At 33.7% G+C, this 18,513-nt stretch overlaps 1 protein-coding gene across 2 annotated transcripts in view; it reads right to left on the bottom strand.

The window, feature by feature from the left end:
• The window catches only part of smg7 (SMG7 nonsense mediated mRNA decay factor), a 117,446-nt gene that overhangs the window by 57,961 nt on the left and 40,972 nt on the right, over positions 1-18,513 (bottom strand). For both annotated transcript variants that reach the window (XM_028811344.2, XM_028811345.2), the window contains exons 2-4: positions 14,705-14,736; positions 3,198-3,315; positions 2,848-2,980 (exon numbers count right to left, since the gene is read on the bottom strand). In XM_028811344.2, the coding sequence (XP_028667177.1) occupies positions 2,848-2,980; positions 3,198-3,315; positions 14,705-14,736 (283 nt within the window). The remainder of the gene's footprint in view (positions 1-2,847; positions 2,981-3,197; positions 3,316-14,704; positions 14,737-18,513) is intronic.

Here is an 18,513-nt window from a genome sequence, read left to right as displayed (position 1 = left end):
CCAAAACTGACTCCGCCAAAAAAACAGGTGACTGCACAGTCTACAAGGACTGATGTGCTGAAAAAATGGCAGTAGGTACTCAAATTTTTGGCCGTGAAAGACAGAAGTTTACTTGCTGTAGGAAAGGACAAGCTCAGTTGAAGTTCTTGCAGGCTTGTGTAAAAGTGGGTATCCAAGAGAATTAGTGATTTTTTTTTCTTTTTCTTTAAGGGCTAGGGCAGTGTTTCTCAACCTTTAAGTATTTGCGACCCTGAGTTTTCATAACAGTTTTAATCGTGCCCCCCAACATTTTTTTGAAAGGAGCCCACTAATACTAATTTGTTCTTTTTAAATTAATGATATATCACAGATGCATATTTTATTTAACCTACTTAACTTTTATCGACATTTATCTAACTATATTTATTTTTCTAGTATCAGAGTGTAATTTAAGTTAATTTGTTTTGGTTTCAATAGATGTATTTTTCACATTTTCGATTCTTGTTTTCTTTTTTTCACAGTTTGAGAACAACTGGGCTAGGGTGTTAACATAACACTGATTTCATTTGTTTTTTCTGTCTACTATACTTTCTAGGAAGTTAAACACTATTTACTGTATGGCATATTTTTGAAAATATTTCTCTTTACAACACTTTTTTGACAACTGCCCAAGACTTATGCACAGTACTGTATTCATATATTTACACAGAGATACAAACATACATTACAGATAGATTTGCAAATATAGCTATCGAATATACTGAATCTGATCGCTCTTAATAGCCTAAAACAGGGGTTCTCAGACTCAGGATTGGGGATCAAATATGGCTTCAGGTTTTTTGTTTCAACCAGATTTATAAACAGTGACTACTGATAACATTTATCTCATTTAATTAGCTTTTTTTCCCCTCTTCTCTTATTCTATATTCAGAAAAGAACAGCAGCATGATTTTTAAATTTAAACGACATTTAGAAATATTTCTATTTTTGCTATAGATTTAAATGCTTAACTCTTTGTTGATTTCATTATATTTTGTCCTTTCTTTGTGCAGTTTGCTCCCTTCATTTTAATGACAATTAAAAACCAAGCAGAGCAGACATGCAGGCACACAAAACTGAAGCACGAAAGGTTGCAACTACTTTAAGGTCAGACCCATTAATTAGTAAATAATGGATTAATTAAACAATTACACCTGGAAGAGCAGAATGAAAATCAAGATGAAAATATTGTTAAAAAGAAAAAAAATACATTATTCCCATATGACTGCTTAGTACATTTTTTTTTTTTTTTTTTTAAACCAAACTTGGTTTCTAATTTCTACGTTGTTCCCAAAACACAGAATCTGGGAAATAACCGTTCACTAAATGAGCTCAGGAGTCCAATTAAAAACTGAAGTTGGTTGGAACAAAAACCTACAGTAGGTCCCCAGAACAAAGTTTGTGAACCCCAGCCTAAACAGTGTTTATGTACTAAATAAAATGACAGTGCATGAAACCATGATGTGATGAGTTTTAAGAGTAAAATGTACTTTTTATAGAAAACACCCCTAATCAAATTTCAAAGGTAATATCCTTTTCTAATTTTTAAATGAAATTAAAATGTTCTAAACTAAAAGTAGTGAACTAACATTTAATGTCATGGTCATACAGTGAACCACCACATTTTACTATCAAAGTTCAACTGAAAAGAAAGTCCATTATTAAAGGAACCTCAAAATAATGTATAGCAATCATGAAACTTTGCCAGAACAACCCCATATTCCACAGTAACCATTCTTTACATATTGAAATATGGACAGGTGATGGGCTCAAAATGCAATTACACTAGCTCTAGTACAGGTACAGGGAAAGGACAGACAACTGAATATGTGATAGACACACCAAAAATGCACTTAAATTTTTTTAATCATTGGTACTATGAATAGTCTATGTCAGCATATAGTTTCATTACATTAAAAAATTCCACTTGTATACAACTGTACAAATGACTAAATTTGTTTAATAAATACTTTTCTCACAAATATTACTAAGACTTGCAAACCCCTCAATTCGGAACACTTTACACAAAATGCTTTATGAAGATAAATGTTTTGAGAGCTGTCGTTCTTGAAAGACTAAAGTTGTCATTTGATCTTGCATTTACACCATTACCAGATAACATTAAATAACTTAAAAAAAATAAACCATATAATATTTTACATGCAACAGCCACAATCTGCTAGAATGATTATTTTCAAAATAGTACAGGTAGCAGCTTAAACTATTACCACATATTTTAATAAACTAAAAATATGCAATAGCACAGGAAGTATTAATCAAAAAATTACATTTTTGGACAATCTAAAAATAAAAAATCTTATATATTTCACTCAGCAACAAGGGCCACATTTTAAAAATCATCTACATTTTGAAAACAAAGAATACAACCAAGTTTTTCTAATGTAAATTAATACTGAATTTTATTATGCATATTTATTGATAGAAAAGATGTATTAGGAGATAAAATTCATTTTATCATCTTTGCTATTATTTTTGATTACTTATTTACTGTACATATGCAAACAGAATTCAATATTTACAAATACTTTAACTTTTTAAATCATTTTAATCCAGGGTTTCACATTCAAACCTCTTATCACTGCCAATTTAGAAGTTTCTTCCATCCCTATGAACAAATTTAAGTCACAAATGATCTTTGACTAAATGAGCCAAGAATTTTTATATCTAGAATCTAACTCTCTCTTACAATTACAGATTTTTTTTAATGCTGAGGACATTACAAGCATTTTAAAGTTAAATCTTCAGGTAACTACTAGAGCGGAGTACTTTTTATCATTAGGTACTTTAAATAAAGTGATCCTCACTTACCTGTGTGTAGAAACCACTAGCTGCCTCAAGAAAAAGAGACAAATTGGCCTGTACTTCACTTCTGTTGGGATTTGCTCTGTTTTTAGCTTGACTCTGTAGTGTTGTTATTTGATTTTTGAATGCATGGTTCCAACTAAAAATATTAAGAGAAAGAGGAAAAAAAAAAAGAAATATTAATCTTGGAAGTGTATTTCAAGATCTTAATTTTTCAAAGTATATTGTATTTTTTTCTATTTCATAAAAATAATAATAAAATAAAACATAATTAATCAGCTTTGTAATGCATGGAAGCCAATAATAAAATAAAGTCCAATAACAAAATAAAGTACTCAAGGTATGCGGTTGCTTACAGATCTTGCTCAACTTTCTTGTCAAGTGCGTACTCCAAATCTGTCACCAGCATTTTCTGGTAAAGGTCCTGCAGTGCCTGCCTTGATGTCCAGACTTCTGCTGGACCTAGTTTAGAATCTAAAAATGAGAACACATGAAAACCACAACAAAAACAAGGTTTATTTTAAAACAATTCAATACTGTACCTTTCTGGTGGCAAGGTAAACTCAAAAACCCTAATTTAATGTACTTATACCATAATGTGTAATTCTGTAAGAGAACACTGGGGGTTTAATACAATTTTATATAAAAAAGGGCGTTTCAACATAGTAACAAATTAGAAATTTTGGTCATGGAATGCATTAACTCCCAAAAGGTTCTAACAAACACCTTAACATTTAGGGACATGGTTTAGTTGTGTGGACTAACTTAAATAGTAGCTATAATGCCTACAGAAGTCTAGTTGGAATAACATTACCAACACAGCACTTTAAACAGAAATTAAGACAATTACACATCATACATTATGTTAAATATTCTTTATTGATTAAAAGTACAGATAAGAACAAAAAACTATTTACTCTAAGAAACCATTCACATCACAATGGTCATCATGCATCTTCTTGAAACATTTGAGTATTAGAGGTATTTATAAAAAGTTATTCCGCACAAAATGAAAATGGAGATTGAATAGCCAATACAGTAACACAAAGGGGAAAGGCATCATCTTTAAACCTTGTCCCAAACAGCTCCCGGAAGAATAATCAAACATTTAAAAATCATTTCTTTTCTCTAGAAAATTAATCTTGCCTGATTTAATTAAACACAATTGTATTATCTGAAAAGTATCATTTCACATATTTAGGCTGTCCAATGTACACACACCAAAAAAAAAAAAAAAAACGGCTGACCGTCCTAAAGAGTGGCTAAAACCCTTTTTGACATACAGACTCACAAAAACATTTAACGGTGCAGAGCACTTAACATAAAAGTGACTTGGTATATCAATCAAGTATAATTAATATGATAATATGCTCATTTGTGCAACATTTAATGTAAGTAATTAATTATGATAGAATAAACATATTGGATGAGTTTAATACCCATATTGAACCAATAATCCTGAACAATGGTTTTCTATCTCTAATTGATTCCAGGAGTTTCCTCCCAACTGTAAAAGTATTAAGAGTTTGTAGAACCATTAATTCAAATTTAATTTGCCACACACAGTGAAACCATTAAGTAATAAATTGCTTGTTAAACAGTTTCAGAAGATTTAACAGCAATAATCCACTCCTTTGTGTGTCAGAAAAGTCTCACTTTAGGATGAAAACTACGAAGCAACTAAATAGATTTAACTGCCATTCTAAGAACCTGCTTGAATATACAGGTTAATAATGATGTATATTTGTTGACAAATAACTAATGTTTAATTTGACTGTGAAAAATCCTTTGTCTCCTCTTGAGACAAAAAGTAATTAAAGGGTAAAGGGACTCAACGAGGTTTAATAATGATGCACTACATCTTAAAATTACAGTATCAAAAATAAGATCTACTGATCTGTAGGTTATCTGGAATGTATGCTTGAAAGCATTATGCAATTCATGCAAATAATTCCACAAAGCAATAAGAAAATCACACCACATTAACAGTTGAAAATAAGAAACCAGAGTTTTATTAAGAACAAAAGGTAATCTGATAATAAACTTCCAAAATTAAATCCAATTGATATTAGCAATACTATGAACTTCTTTGACTAGACATCTTTATAAAAACGAGAAGCTCTCAGATGCATTTGAACTGTTCCACATCTTTTCTTGTACTTAGCACCTTAGTAAACTAAATTTAGTGGCAAATTAAGAAATTATATACTTTACTGCCAAAATTAAAACTACATCCTGTCCACTGGAATAAACATAAGCATTATTTGTTCAAAAACTCATTTGTAGTTGGTTGACAGCCAATACCGGAAATAATACATCTCTATACCTTCAATATACAGCAGCCATTTTTGACAGGATTATTAGGAAAGCTAATTTACACTGTGCAATTCTGATCAGTGTAGAAAACATTCTAAAAAATTTTCATGAGTAAGTTCACATTTTTACTGCAAAGCTGTTTAAGAGTTTGATGACTTGTGTACTGTGCACTTAACATATTTAAGATTGCCATATCTAGGAAAACCAAAATGATGATTACCAAATTGTTGCTAGTTATTCTTGAGGGAAAGGGTTCCGGCAGTCAAGTATTCCTTTAAAAAACTTTTGCCACAGCTTATTCTGCGGCTTTTGGGGAACAGAACCCACATGTTACACTCTCATTGTTTTAAGGCTAAGACAGAGAAACCCTTGGTGTCTGCTTATGCAGCTTGAAAGGCTAATAAAAGCTAGAAATGTTCCCCAACACACTTACTCTCATTACCCTAGAACAATTCAACTAGTTTAAAACTCTGAGTTACTTGAGTTACTCCTCCACTTACAGCAGCTATTGCCCATTAACCTGAAGAGTGTTCTTTAAGAATCAGGCTTGCTAATCATTACAATAGATCTGTTGATTCTAATCATATTGTGATTAATAATTAATAAGAATAATGACAAGACCCCTCTGCAGCACTTTCTTGTACACTTTAAAAAGCCATACACACAACTGTTTCTTCAGGAATACAGAAAAGTGAATAGCAAGCAATGCGTAGAAACTGATATTCTTGTACTGTCTTTCGCAAGATACAATTGAGAAAATTTGAAATACATAATGCATGGCAAACTCCAACAACCTCTGAAACACCTGTGTTAGGAAGAACAGGCTGTCTCACAGCCATGATGAAAATTTTTACTGACCCTTACTTACTGATTTTAAGTTCAAACAGTTGGAGCTTCACTTTCTTTGACATGGGCATGTCTATTCACCCTGCCAAGGTCCATCAACAAAATGTTTCCAAGTTCCCTTAGGCATCTAAATTTGATTCTCCAAAAAACTATTTGCTAGAGCATTTTAAAAATGTACCCAGGAAGTTCAAAAAAGAGTAAAGGGGAGCAAAAAGGTAAAAGATTTTACTTGTGTAAAAAACTGTCACACATGCGCACATTAGGAGCACCGTAAAGGCTCAGCTTAGACCAACAATAACACACCCGTTGTAAGAGGGTGTACTGACGCGTCTAGATTTTAAAACTCCTAATAGCTCCCTGGAGACAACAACTTCTCACTTTTATCTTCCATCAAGAAGATGAAAACACCCTGTAAATAGTAATAAATCTTTTATTTTCACACAATGGAAGAGGAAGTGACGGCTTCTTTAACGCTTGTTTTGACTCTTAACTGTGGCATATGGCTAATTATACATGCACATTCCCAATTAGCCATGGGGTACAATGGCAAGCAAGTGAACGCAGAGGGATCAGTATTACATATTCGATGGCAATAACCATAATATTCTCCACTATGTTCAGCTTAGTTCTACAAATTAAAATACTTTTTTCTTTGTTTTGTTTTTAAATATTTAAACGTATGTGGGGTGCACATCCAGCTGGACTACACATTAGGAAGTGACATTACACATGTGAAGCAGATTCGGTAGTTACATTAAATGTAAGGAGACGGAATATGCACGCGTGATATGTCTATGCATAGCTGCTACAAGTCTGTGATGTCACTCTGGCCTTACAAAGCATCATGGGGCACTGGGAAAACAATGTTTGTTGAAACTGGCCACAAGGCAAATTCCCAGGAAAATATTCGGTGAACAAGGTCAAGGGCAAACAAAGCATATCCAAGTGAAAAACGCGAATTTCTCAGGCCAATACTAATCATTACATAATCTGCATAAAAATAAAATGAAAACTAAAAAAGTCATAAACATTACATTCTCAATGCATTTGTTTATCTTGTTCAACTAGATGAATCTCATCCAAATCTCCACAATTACGTGGGAATGCAATTTCTTACATAAAACTAGATCAAACTTTCCTGCAAGGACCGCCACAAAGCTTCTTCAGAATTTCACTAAATATAAAGATTAATCTATTATTATTGTTGTAAAATAGGGCTATATGCCTGAGATACTGTTCCATTGTTATTCCGATGTTTTATTATACATGAAGAACTGTCTCATTATTGGCTTATTCCAAGACTGGAAAGTGGTGCGGTGTTAAGTGTTGATTATGGTCTACTACATCCTTTCTGAAATGTTGAATTGGTTGTAATTTGATTAAACTGTGTTTTACGTATTGTAATATGAAGATACATAAAACAATTAAAGAGAGTTTGGCAAAAGACATAAACCAGGGTTTTATTAAGAATTTGGCTGCAGTGAAATCTTGTAGCCACTGTAGCTTTCCCAGACCAGAACTGGGCTCCCAAGCTAAACCAAATACTATTTCCATTGCATAAATGACATTCAGGAAAGACACAAGTAAATAAATAGGTACAGCTCAGCAAAAGGATAAAAACATTACACCCATTATGAACTTCCCTATGGGATTAATAAGCGTATATAATCTAATCTAGACATTTATAGTATAGAAGCTAAATATATAAATTATATTGCTTCATGTTTACAGGAAAGAAACTAAGAACTTGATTTTGGAGTCAAACAGCTATGAATGTACTAAAGGAACTGTAATATGCATTAACAGAAAGTTAAAACAATGTCAAATTACACAACTGTCATGGAATATGTCAGATTTGCTGATCACAGTTACGGATCTTGATGCTGCACATCATCAAATTGCAAAACTGAAAATTGCAGATCACGCCACATTTAATGAATGAGTGCCTATCTTACACTGCAATTGTGCTCACCTCTTTTTCTAACAACCAACGGCATGCTGTCTGACAGAGCAGTAATGTATGATGTGTTAACAGCTGCAGTGGGTTCAGCAGCAATCTCTGTTCTTTATTTCTTTTTCCACTCTGTTATGGTATGTAAATATGTTAGTGAAGTCCACAGCTCACGTGCTGCATAATGGACCCTTCACATTGATACCTCTTCTTTTATGTACTGACAGATGAGCTATTCTTCTATTTGTGAGGATCCTAATTTGTTCCTCCTTCTTCGTCACTAAATTCTATGCATTGTACTACACACTAAACTCTAACTGGTTCTCAGCCCTCGCATGTAAAGAGCCCACCCCCTTCACCAAAGAGAAAATCAAACCCGTTTGATTTTATATACTAGCCAGTTGCAGACTAGTTGGTCTCAGTCATTGGGTACATCACATAGTTGACTGGCTTCATGGGAGTGAGCCTAAGACTGGCTAAGAAATATGTAAATGAAGGCCAGGACTGAAAAATTGCTGGAAAAGTTGTCTAATATGAAATAAGCTTTACACGAATTAAATATTATTTTGGGACCTCATTTACACATTAATTTTCTTATGTAGCGAACACTGGCATGATGTATGAAATTTAAAAACTACTCACTGAATAAGAGAGCATCATAAACGTCTAAGAGCATACAAAATAGTATAACTATATTAGGGCTGGGCAATAAAACGATAGACAATTCTCAAAAAATAACTTTTCCTCAATAGAAATATAAGACATGGTTGATACAATATAGGTTGAAATTATTCCATCCATGCTTTGACAGACAACACAAAAAGCCAATGATAATGAGAACAGTGCCACACCAAACCAATCATGCAGCTGGAATAGAGTGATAGTCACAACAGGTTATGTTGACTCACACAGCACTGTGCGTAGGAGTAGTAGCTGACAACAGAACATATGTAAATGTTTGGGATAATGTAGTACGTCAGGAGTGTAAGCGAGATAAAAGAAAATGACAAAAGAATATATTAACAAAAACTGAAAGAAAAAAAAAAAATCAATGTTACCAAAGAAGACACACCGACGGACATAGCCCAAGGCTCAAAAGACAAGGAAATTGTTGAACAGAAGGGTCCAAGGAATTTGGTAGTGTGGAGATATTTTGGCTATTTAAAGTCTGACAAGAAGCAAGTAGCGGACACTGCAAATTGTGTCCAAAGCATGTTACCACAGAGACAGGTAATATCACTAAATCTTTTGTACCATCTGAAGTAGTGCCATCCTATAGAGCACACACAATGCTGACTTTACAGACTTTACTGCATTATTGGGAAAATCTTGTGCCTTTTTTTGCCGTGGAGCATAACCTGACAACAACTGATGTCAGTTTTCTTTATGTTCTCCTTTGTTTACATTCGAAAGCCGCTTGAATTTATACTGAGGAAACATACAGAAAGTTTGTCTATTTATTTGTGGGTTTGTTTCTCAATCACTTAATACAGTTTGAATCTATACAAAGGAAAGGAGACAGTATAGAGATAGGTTTTTTTGAGATTTACTTATTTACTTTATTTGGTACTGACAAAAGAAATGATTTTTTGTTCTGTTGTAAAAGTTGAAAGCTTTAAAATTTTATTTTTAGGTTTAAGATTTTAGAGATAAGATTTTAATTTTATTTATTTGGAAATGACCAACATATTTACTGTGTTCTCCTGTAAAACTTAAAAGCTTTTAACTTGTTAGAATGTAGACTTTAAAGTTGAATTGCCTATTTATTTGGAATTGACCAAAGAATTTAGTTGTGCATTTTGCTTGTATTCTCCTGTAACACTTGAAGCTTTTGACTGAACAGAATTAAGATTTCAGTTTATTACATATAAATATTTTATTTATTTGAAATACAGTTGTATAACGTTCTACAGTCCATTTGTCATGTTCTACTTCATACAGAAAATAAATAATTTAAACAAAATTCACCTTATGATATCTTCACGTCACACTTTAAGAGTAAAAAGGAACCTTTAAGCTTGACAGATATTGTGATTTGACTTATATTGTGATATATATCAAAATCGACTGATATGAAAAAATCATTGTGATAAGATTTTTTTCTATATTGCCCAGCCCTAACCTATATACAAGATTACATTATATATAACACTTACATACTTGCTAACGGTGTAAACAAGCCACTAAAAAAATAGTCAAATCTCATACAATCTATTTACTAACTGCAACGTGAACTAGAAGCAATTTTTATAGTATATTTTAAAAAGTCACAATCTGCAAAGATAATTACACAGTTTTTAAATGATCACAACTTATCAGACCCCTGGAGGTTTCTTAACCCAAACTCAAGAACATATTCGTTCTACTCACCAGTGCATTATAGCTACTCAAGAATTGATTATTTTTTTATAGATAATAATTTCCTGCCTACAATTAAAACATGCAAATATGACACAATTGTTATCTCTGACCATGCCCCTCTAGTCTTGGAGCTAAAATCAATAAGCCCCTCATACTCACCTCGCAGATGGCGTCTTAACCCTCTTTTATTGGCAGACGAGAACTGCACAGAATTTATATCCAAACAAATCAGCTTCTTCCTAGAGACAAACACGTCCACAGAGGTTTCTGCAGGAACACTCCGGGAAACTCTAAAGGCCTTCTTAAGAGGCCAGATTATTTCATATCTTTCCCATAGAAATAAATTAGAAACCAAGAAAGTGTCAGAGCTAAGAAATGAAATTACTAGAATAGATGAAGAACAAGCCAGGCGTCCAAGTGAAGCTCTTCACAGGAAAAGGCAGGCCCTGCATACAGAACTTAACATCTTAACAACTAAAGAAACTGAACAACTTATTTATAAGTCTAGACAGCATTACTATGAACACGGAGAAAAAGCTAATAAGCTTTTAGCTCAACAAATTCATAAACAAGAAGTTCACAATGCAATACCAGTAATCACCAACAAGAATGGAGAAGAAATCATCGACCATAATAAAATAATGCACACATTTACAGATTACTAGAAGTCTTTATATTCCACTGAGCCCAAAGAAGACAACACGCAATCTAATGCATTTCTGGATAATTCACAAATACCACAAATAGATGCTTTAAGTGCTGAGGAACTGGATAAACCTCTAACGCTAACAGAATTACTAGACGCTATAAAGTCACTACAAAGCGGGAAATCGTCAGGCCCTGATGGTTACCCCGTAGAGTTTTATAAGAAATTCTCCACTCAGCTAGCTCCACTCTTATTGGTAACATTTACAGAAGCTAAAGACCACCAAATACTACCTCAAACATTTCGACAAGCATTAATCACCGTCTTTCCTAAACAAAATAAGGACTTGTTACAATGTGCATCATATAGACCAATTTCACTCCTGAATAATGATGTTAAGATACTCTCAAAAATCCTAGCTAGAAGGATGGAGAAAGTGCTGCCCTCGCTAATATCACAAGATCAAACTGGATTTATTAAAGGCCGAAATCTATCTTCAAATCTCCGACGCTTGTTTAATGTTATATATTCACCAGCAAAATCAAACACCCCAGAGATATTACTATCATTAGACGCAGAAAAGGCATTTGACATGATCAAATGGAATTACCTTTTCACTGCATTGGAGAAATTTGGGTTTGGCCCGAATATTTGTGCTTGGATCAAACTACTGTATACCAGTCCAGAAGCTTCAGTTTGTATTAATAAAATTTGCTCAGACTACTTTAAACTAGAACGTGGTACCAGACAAGGATGTCCCTTGTCGCCACTGTTGTTTGCAATCGCTATTGAACCACTGGCGGTTCACTGCCGAAATTCTTATCAGATAAAGGGGACTGTCAGAGAAGGACTGGAACAGAAAATTTCTCTATATGCAGATGATATGGTCTTATATATATCGGACCCAGAAAACACTGTCCCTGCTGTTTTAACAGCACTAACAGAATTTCAAAAGATATCTGGTCTTAGAATTAATCTGAATAAAAGTATACTCTTTCCAGTGAACTCACAAGCATATAATATTAGATTAGACACCCTACCTTTTACCATAGCAGATCAGTTTAAATACCTAGGGGTAAATATCACAAGTAAACATAAAGCTCTTTATCAACAAAATTTTGGCGTCTGTATGGAAAAAATTAAGCAAGACTTGCATAGATGGTCAACCCTTCATCTCACTCTAGCCGGAAGAATTAACATTGTTAAGATGAATATCCTTCCTAAACTTCTCTTTTTATTTCAAAACATTTCAATATATATCAATAAATCGTTTTTTAAACAGTTAGATTCAATAATAACCTCATTCATTTGGAACTCAAAACACCCACGTATCCGAAGAGCGACCCTACAAAGACCTCAGGCAGAAGGTGGCATGGCTTTACCTAATTTTCAGTTATATTACTGGGCAGCAAACATACAAGCCATAAAAACCTGGACACAAATAAATGCACATACCCAGGCTTGGTCTGCAATAGAAGTAAAATCCTGTAGTACTTCTTTATATTCCCTGCTCTGCTCTCCAATAAATGAAAGTTATCGCAAATATACTAATAACCCAATTGTGCTTTACTCACTCAGAATATGGAACCAAATTAGGAAGCATTTTAAGATGGAAAATCTTTTATCAGTGGCACCTCTGCAAGGGAACCACCTCTTTCAACCTTCGCAAGTATATCCAGTTTTTAATACCTGGAAAAGTTTTGGGATTAAAATGCTCAGAGATCTTTATATAGACAACATATTTACATCTTTTGAACAATTACGTTCAAAATTTAACCTCCCAGCTACACATTTCTTTTACTATCTTCAAATTAGAAATTTTGTTAAACAGAAATTGCCCGATTTCCCCCACCTTGCACCCTCCACAATGCTGGAAAAAATACTGCTCAATTCCGAGGAAACAAACACTATTTCCGCAATATATAAAATCTTATTAGAGTCCCTACCTTTCAAAGACCCAAGAGGACATTGGGAAGAACATCTCTTAATCAATATATCAGAAAAGGAGTGGAAGGTAGCAAAGCAGAGAATTCACTCGAGTTCTATATGCGCAAAGCATAGAATCATTCAACTAAAAATTATATATCGAGCTCATCTGTCTCGCTTAAAACTGTCCAAAATGTTTCCAGGCCAGGATAAAAACCTGCGAGCGCTGCAACCAAGCTCCTGCCTCACTGGGTCACATGTTCTGGGCCTGCACCAAACTAACATCATTTTGGACCAAAATTTTTAAGTGCCTCTCAGACAGCCTTAGTATCACAATCCCTCCTAACCCACTAACAGCTGTGTTTGGTGTCCTTCCAGATGGACTGGAATTGGAGAAGGACAAGCAAACGGTGATTGCATTCACTACACTCTTGGCACGCAGACTTATTTTGTTAAATTGGAAGAATCCTAATTCTCCTCTTATAAGTCAGTGGGAAACCGATGTTTTATATTATTTGAAATTGGAAAAAATCAAATTTTCAGTTAGAGGATCTGTACAAAATTTTTTCAAAACATGGCAGGATTTAATCAATATTATTTTAGAATAAGAGAAATAACTATTATTGCATTTAACTCCCTTCTCCATCTCTTATTTATATAGATATTTACTTCTCCCCTTCTTTTGTCTAATGTTGCCTTATTAAAAAGCTTAAAGAAATTTTCCTTTAGCTAAGCTCTCCTTCTCAGGGGTGGGGTTTGATTTGTTTTCAAATTTGTTGGGTTATAAATTGATCTGTTTGTATGGAATGATTACAATGAAAATTAATAAAATAAATATTTAAAAAAAAAAAAAAGTAACAATCATGAACCTGAGGATAAGAAAACTGTGTAATTAGCCTTGGTCAGTATTATTGACACCCTTGCACTTTACTTTTATTACATACAATATGTCAACCTTTTGATGAGGACCAGGAGGGGTAGAAATGTTGAAAAATAAACATAAAAAGGCAAAAGTGATCTTTGCTGAAACCTACCTAGAGAACAATGCAATTTAGATCAACTGTTTAAAAGCAATGAAATGAAGCTTATAAAGAAATGTACATACTACTTATATACGTACTTAAATATGATGGAGGTTCCATAATGATGATGTGCTGGCTAGGCAACTCTTGTGCTGAGGGTTTAACCTTATTAAAGGACTCATGAAATTAGAATTTTCACCAGGGCATTTTAGAGCTACATAGGCTGCTCAGTATCAGAAAATTAGGTATGGGTTAAAGATCATGGGTCCTCCAGCAGCTCAATGACCAAAGACTAAAAAGAATGATGAAAAACAAGGAGTTTGGCAAGGAGTTCTAATCTCAACCCTATTAAAAACCTTTGAAAAGATCTGAAATCTTCAGGTTTTAAAAGTATTCTAGCAAAAATGCACAAGTGACATCCAATTTGAACTGAAGAGTGCAAGAAATAACGATTAAAAACCTGCAAGATGGTTAGAAGAAACATGTGGTGGCTGTTACCATTGCCATAAAGCATTAAGGATGGGTGCCTTTAAAACTGCCCACTCACTTTCGTTTTCTTCTGTGAAAAAGCAGCAAGATGAACAGACAGTTCTTGTTGTATAACTTTGAACATCCTAAGAAAATATACTGATTTCCCATTAGTTCTAAGGATATTGTATATGATTTATCTAAAATGCAAGCGTGCCAATAACATTGACTTACTATATTGTAGATTGAATGCAAGAAAGGATGTGGTACACTGCATCTTTTCAGTAATGAAATCTCTATGAGATATTGGAAAGTTTAAGAACTTACCAGTCATATCAGCCTTCAGGGCCTCTGCCTGCCTGTTGAAAAAAAAAAGTAGGTTTAAAATCCATAACCCCTTGTACTAGTACCTATAACACTTAATCATTAGATGTTCTCTACTTAAGTTCAATAGAAAAACATGATAAATAAAATAGATTTCAATGTCCAAAAACTTGGACAAAAGTGTGATGTGTATTGAATTTTGAACAAAAAATGTCAAATTTACAAATGCATTCTCTATAAAACAGTTTGATGGGATTTACAAAAATACTTAAATATTTAGTTGCCTAATTTGCTTAATATAAACCATATTAGAAAATCTATGATCCTAGCAGACATCATCTATGATATGACATACCTTTCATATAAAGCAGCACTAAGAATTAAGGGATGGAATAAAAATACAAGCAAGATACAGAACAAAGCTAATTGAGTTTCTTGGTTTTGCTTTAGAATAGGGCTGAAACAAAAGAATATTTTGACAATCAATTATACAGATGAATATTAAAATGATTACAATGAACACAAAGGTGTAGAAGAGTTGTACTAATGGCAGTGAGGATGCCACAATACCAGAGTTTTTGTAGTTGATATTAATACCAATTAAATTCTTCGCTACTCAAAACATATTTCAATACCAGAACAAAAAACAGAAATCTCTTCTCTAACTTTTTAACTAAAAGTAACTCCATTACTCAATATTGTGCTTTTTTATGTAATATAAGCACTAAATGTAACAGCAAATTTAAAATAGTGGTATATAATTAAGTATTGTCTATTATTAAAGTAAACTAGTATTGGCCATCATTAATATCAAATTAAAATGCAAGACCTGATTATAATGTGTGACTGATATGGGGATTCTCCCACCATAACAACAGGGGGTGGGTGTTATAGAGGGATTTCAGCATGGGGTTTATAAAGAATTGCATCATAATAGACAAAATGATTTATCTTACTATGTGCAATTTCTGATTCGATTATCTGACATTCTCTCACCTGTATCTGAAAAGACTGAAATTTAAAAATCAACTAAAATTTCAAAAAAAAAATCAATTATTATTTCTGTGCCCATGCATTTGTGAATTCCAAAATAATTCAGGATATTTTAAACAAACTCTTTAAAAGCTGTTTTTGTAACACTACGGATTTTAAAATCTAGTTTGAAAATACCACTATTGGATATTACTAAAACAACAAGTGCTTATTTTTACATTATTAGCTGGTAAAAAAAGAAAAAGAATACTACTAAATGGAGGAGTCAAACTGATATAATTACAAATGTCACAAACACCCAAGGCTTTAATTGTCCAAATCTGTCCCTTGTTTATGTTGGTTCCAACTTCAAGGCTTCATGTGTGAAATCAGACTTGCCAGTTTTACATTTATCCATTATTAAAGAACTCTTGTTAGAAACAGCCTTTGTTGTCCGGGTTTCAAAGTATCTCACATGAGTGATCAGATTTTGTTATTGCTTAGCCTGTGTACAAATCCAGAATTAGGAAATTTACTGAAATGATATTACTTGTATTCAATTAATTTTAACTGAGAGGGCACATTACATTCGCCAACATACATTCAGATATATGGCATACTACATGTGGTTTCACTACGTACGTCACATGGTTGGGTTAATTCTAGGCCTAGGAACGTTAACACGTTAAGGTTTGTGATTAATGTGGCTAGTTTAATGCATTAAAAAATACTGTCGCATCCAGGGCAGGCAATGAAGTGATCTCCTCATAATATTGCTGTTCATTTTCTTGATTTATACACACTGATATAGATGCAGGGCAGTGGGAGGAAAGGGGGTTGGGGGGGGAGGTTTGGCTTTCTGGGGCAATGCTAGAGAAAAATTAGGATGATAAAAATTGTGTCCCCCCCCCCCCCATTTCACTTTTCTGTAAGAAGATCGAATCAATGTCATACACCTAAGTGCAAAATACATTATCTTTGAGTGGCAGTAAAACCAAAAAAAGTGTAGTACCTCTGTACTTGACACACCAGTCTTTCAGGTTAACTTGCTGTGCTGACTGCCCTAATATACAGTAATGTCAAAATTCTACAAAACAGAAGTGTAATGATTATCCCTATCCATTATTCCAGTTTGCAGTATCTTCACTAATTTATGCAAAGAATGCAACATAACTACTCAAGTAATAAACAGTGTCAGTTTATAGGCAAGACAGCTGCCAGAGAGAATTTTTTTGTGTTCCAGAAGCAAAGGTGTAGAGCAGTGTTTTCCAGCCTTGTTTCCTGTGGTGGCATACTTTTAGTAATCCAAAAAAAAAAACCCCAAGGCACACCACGACTCTACCAACTAAAAAAAAATTAAAAAGCATTAAATGTCGTATGCATGCTCATTTGTCAGAAGGGTTGGGACGACCAGAGATGCTTTGAAAGAAATGAGTCTGGAGACTGGGGTTTGCAGACACAGCACTTTGCGAGTAACTTTGGACGCATTTTCTAGCTGCTTTGTCCCCTTGCCCACTCACACAGGAGGTCCTCTCTCTGTTTCACTCCATTGACCCAAGGTCAGAGGCATCTCGTATGCCCACTGTCCTTCGGCTGTGTGAGAGTCTCTGGCGAACATGCACCCAGACAGACGGACCCACCGACACATCTCCTGGTTGCTTAAGTGCTTTCTAAGTGCCATGTCTCTAAACAGCCATCTCCAGGTAGACTCATCCTTCTCAGACAGGTCTCTACCACCTGAGAAGTGTGTTATTCTCAGGTCTGGAACCAGGTGCACTACACTATTATTTCTACAGAGTACCAGACAAAACACACTTGTATAGAGTATAATTATCAAGTCGTTGATGGTGATGAACATTTGAGGATAGTACTTAAGAGTTTTAACACAAGTTTTAATGTATGCCCATTTAGGAGACTCTTGTACTTTAATTTAAATCAGCCTTTAGCAGTGTATTCAAAGTCTACATTCGTTTTGATTGTTTAGTTTTGCTTTGTCTGTGTTTTATATACTATGCCAATTTGACCACACAAGATTTTCTTGTTATTTTTGCAGGTGCTTATAATACATTGGTTTCATTTTCTTAATGCCTTCTTTTCAACATGCTTTTCAGGAAGGCATTCAAATTCAGGCTATACTTCCTCAAAGTGGTATTTTGTTAAAAGTTCAGGTTTTGGCTTATTGTTTAAGTTTAATTATGCTATTAAATTTTTTAAAATCCATTGTATTGATTCTACATTATTTTTGTGATTCAATGTTATTTATTTGATTTATGTACTTATTTTATAATTACGTTTTAATATAAGATGCTATTAATTGCGATTACATACATACAATGATGCAATTAATTTTTTTTTGATTCCCAGCCCTAGTTAATACTAACAAACATTAGTTTATCTTCAAAAACCAAATGAATGATACAAATTTTAACATTTGTAGATATGTAATCAGTATGCTGTTTTGTCTGTATTGCTATAACTGTACATCACTTCTGTTAAAACAGTACATGTTGTAGTGCTAGAAAGATATGCTTCTTGCTTCAAAGCATCGAAACACAAAATTTTCTTTTTGTATTAACAAATGGAGCGGCACATTTCATCACCAGTGAAGACAAGCCAAATGGCGATTTCGTTTCTAGCATTACCTTTATGCCGGGTACTTCTACATCTAGCAGTCCAATATGAATGAACTTGACGGTACATTGGAAAAGGATAGACGCTCAGTCGGATAACTGTAGATGAACATTCAGAGAAAAAATTCAAAGCCTCCGTTTCTTTATCATAGCAGTGTAGGATATGGGATTAAGAAGTGCTCTATCTCACTAATCATCTAAAATGATAAA

This window comes from Erpetoichthys calabaricus, chromosome 10 (genome assembly GCF_900747795.2).
Source record: "Erpetoichthys calabaricus chromosome 10, fErpCal1.3, whole genome shotgun sequence".
Taxonomy (NCBI): Eukaryota; Metazoa; Chordata; class Cladistia; order Polypteriformes; family Polypteridae; genus Erpetoichthys; species Erpetoichthys calabaricus.
This window is presented reverse-complemented; position numbering and strand designations above follow the sequence as displayed.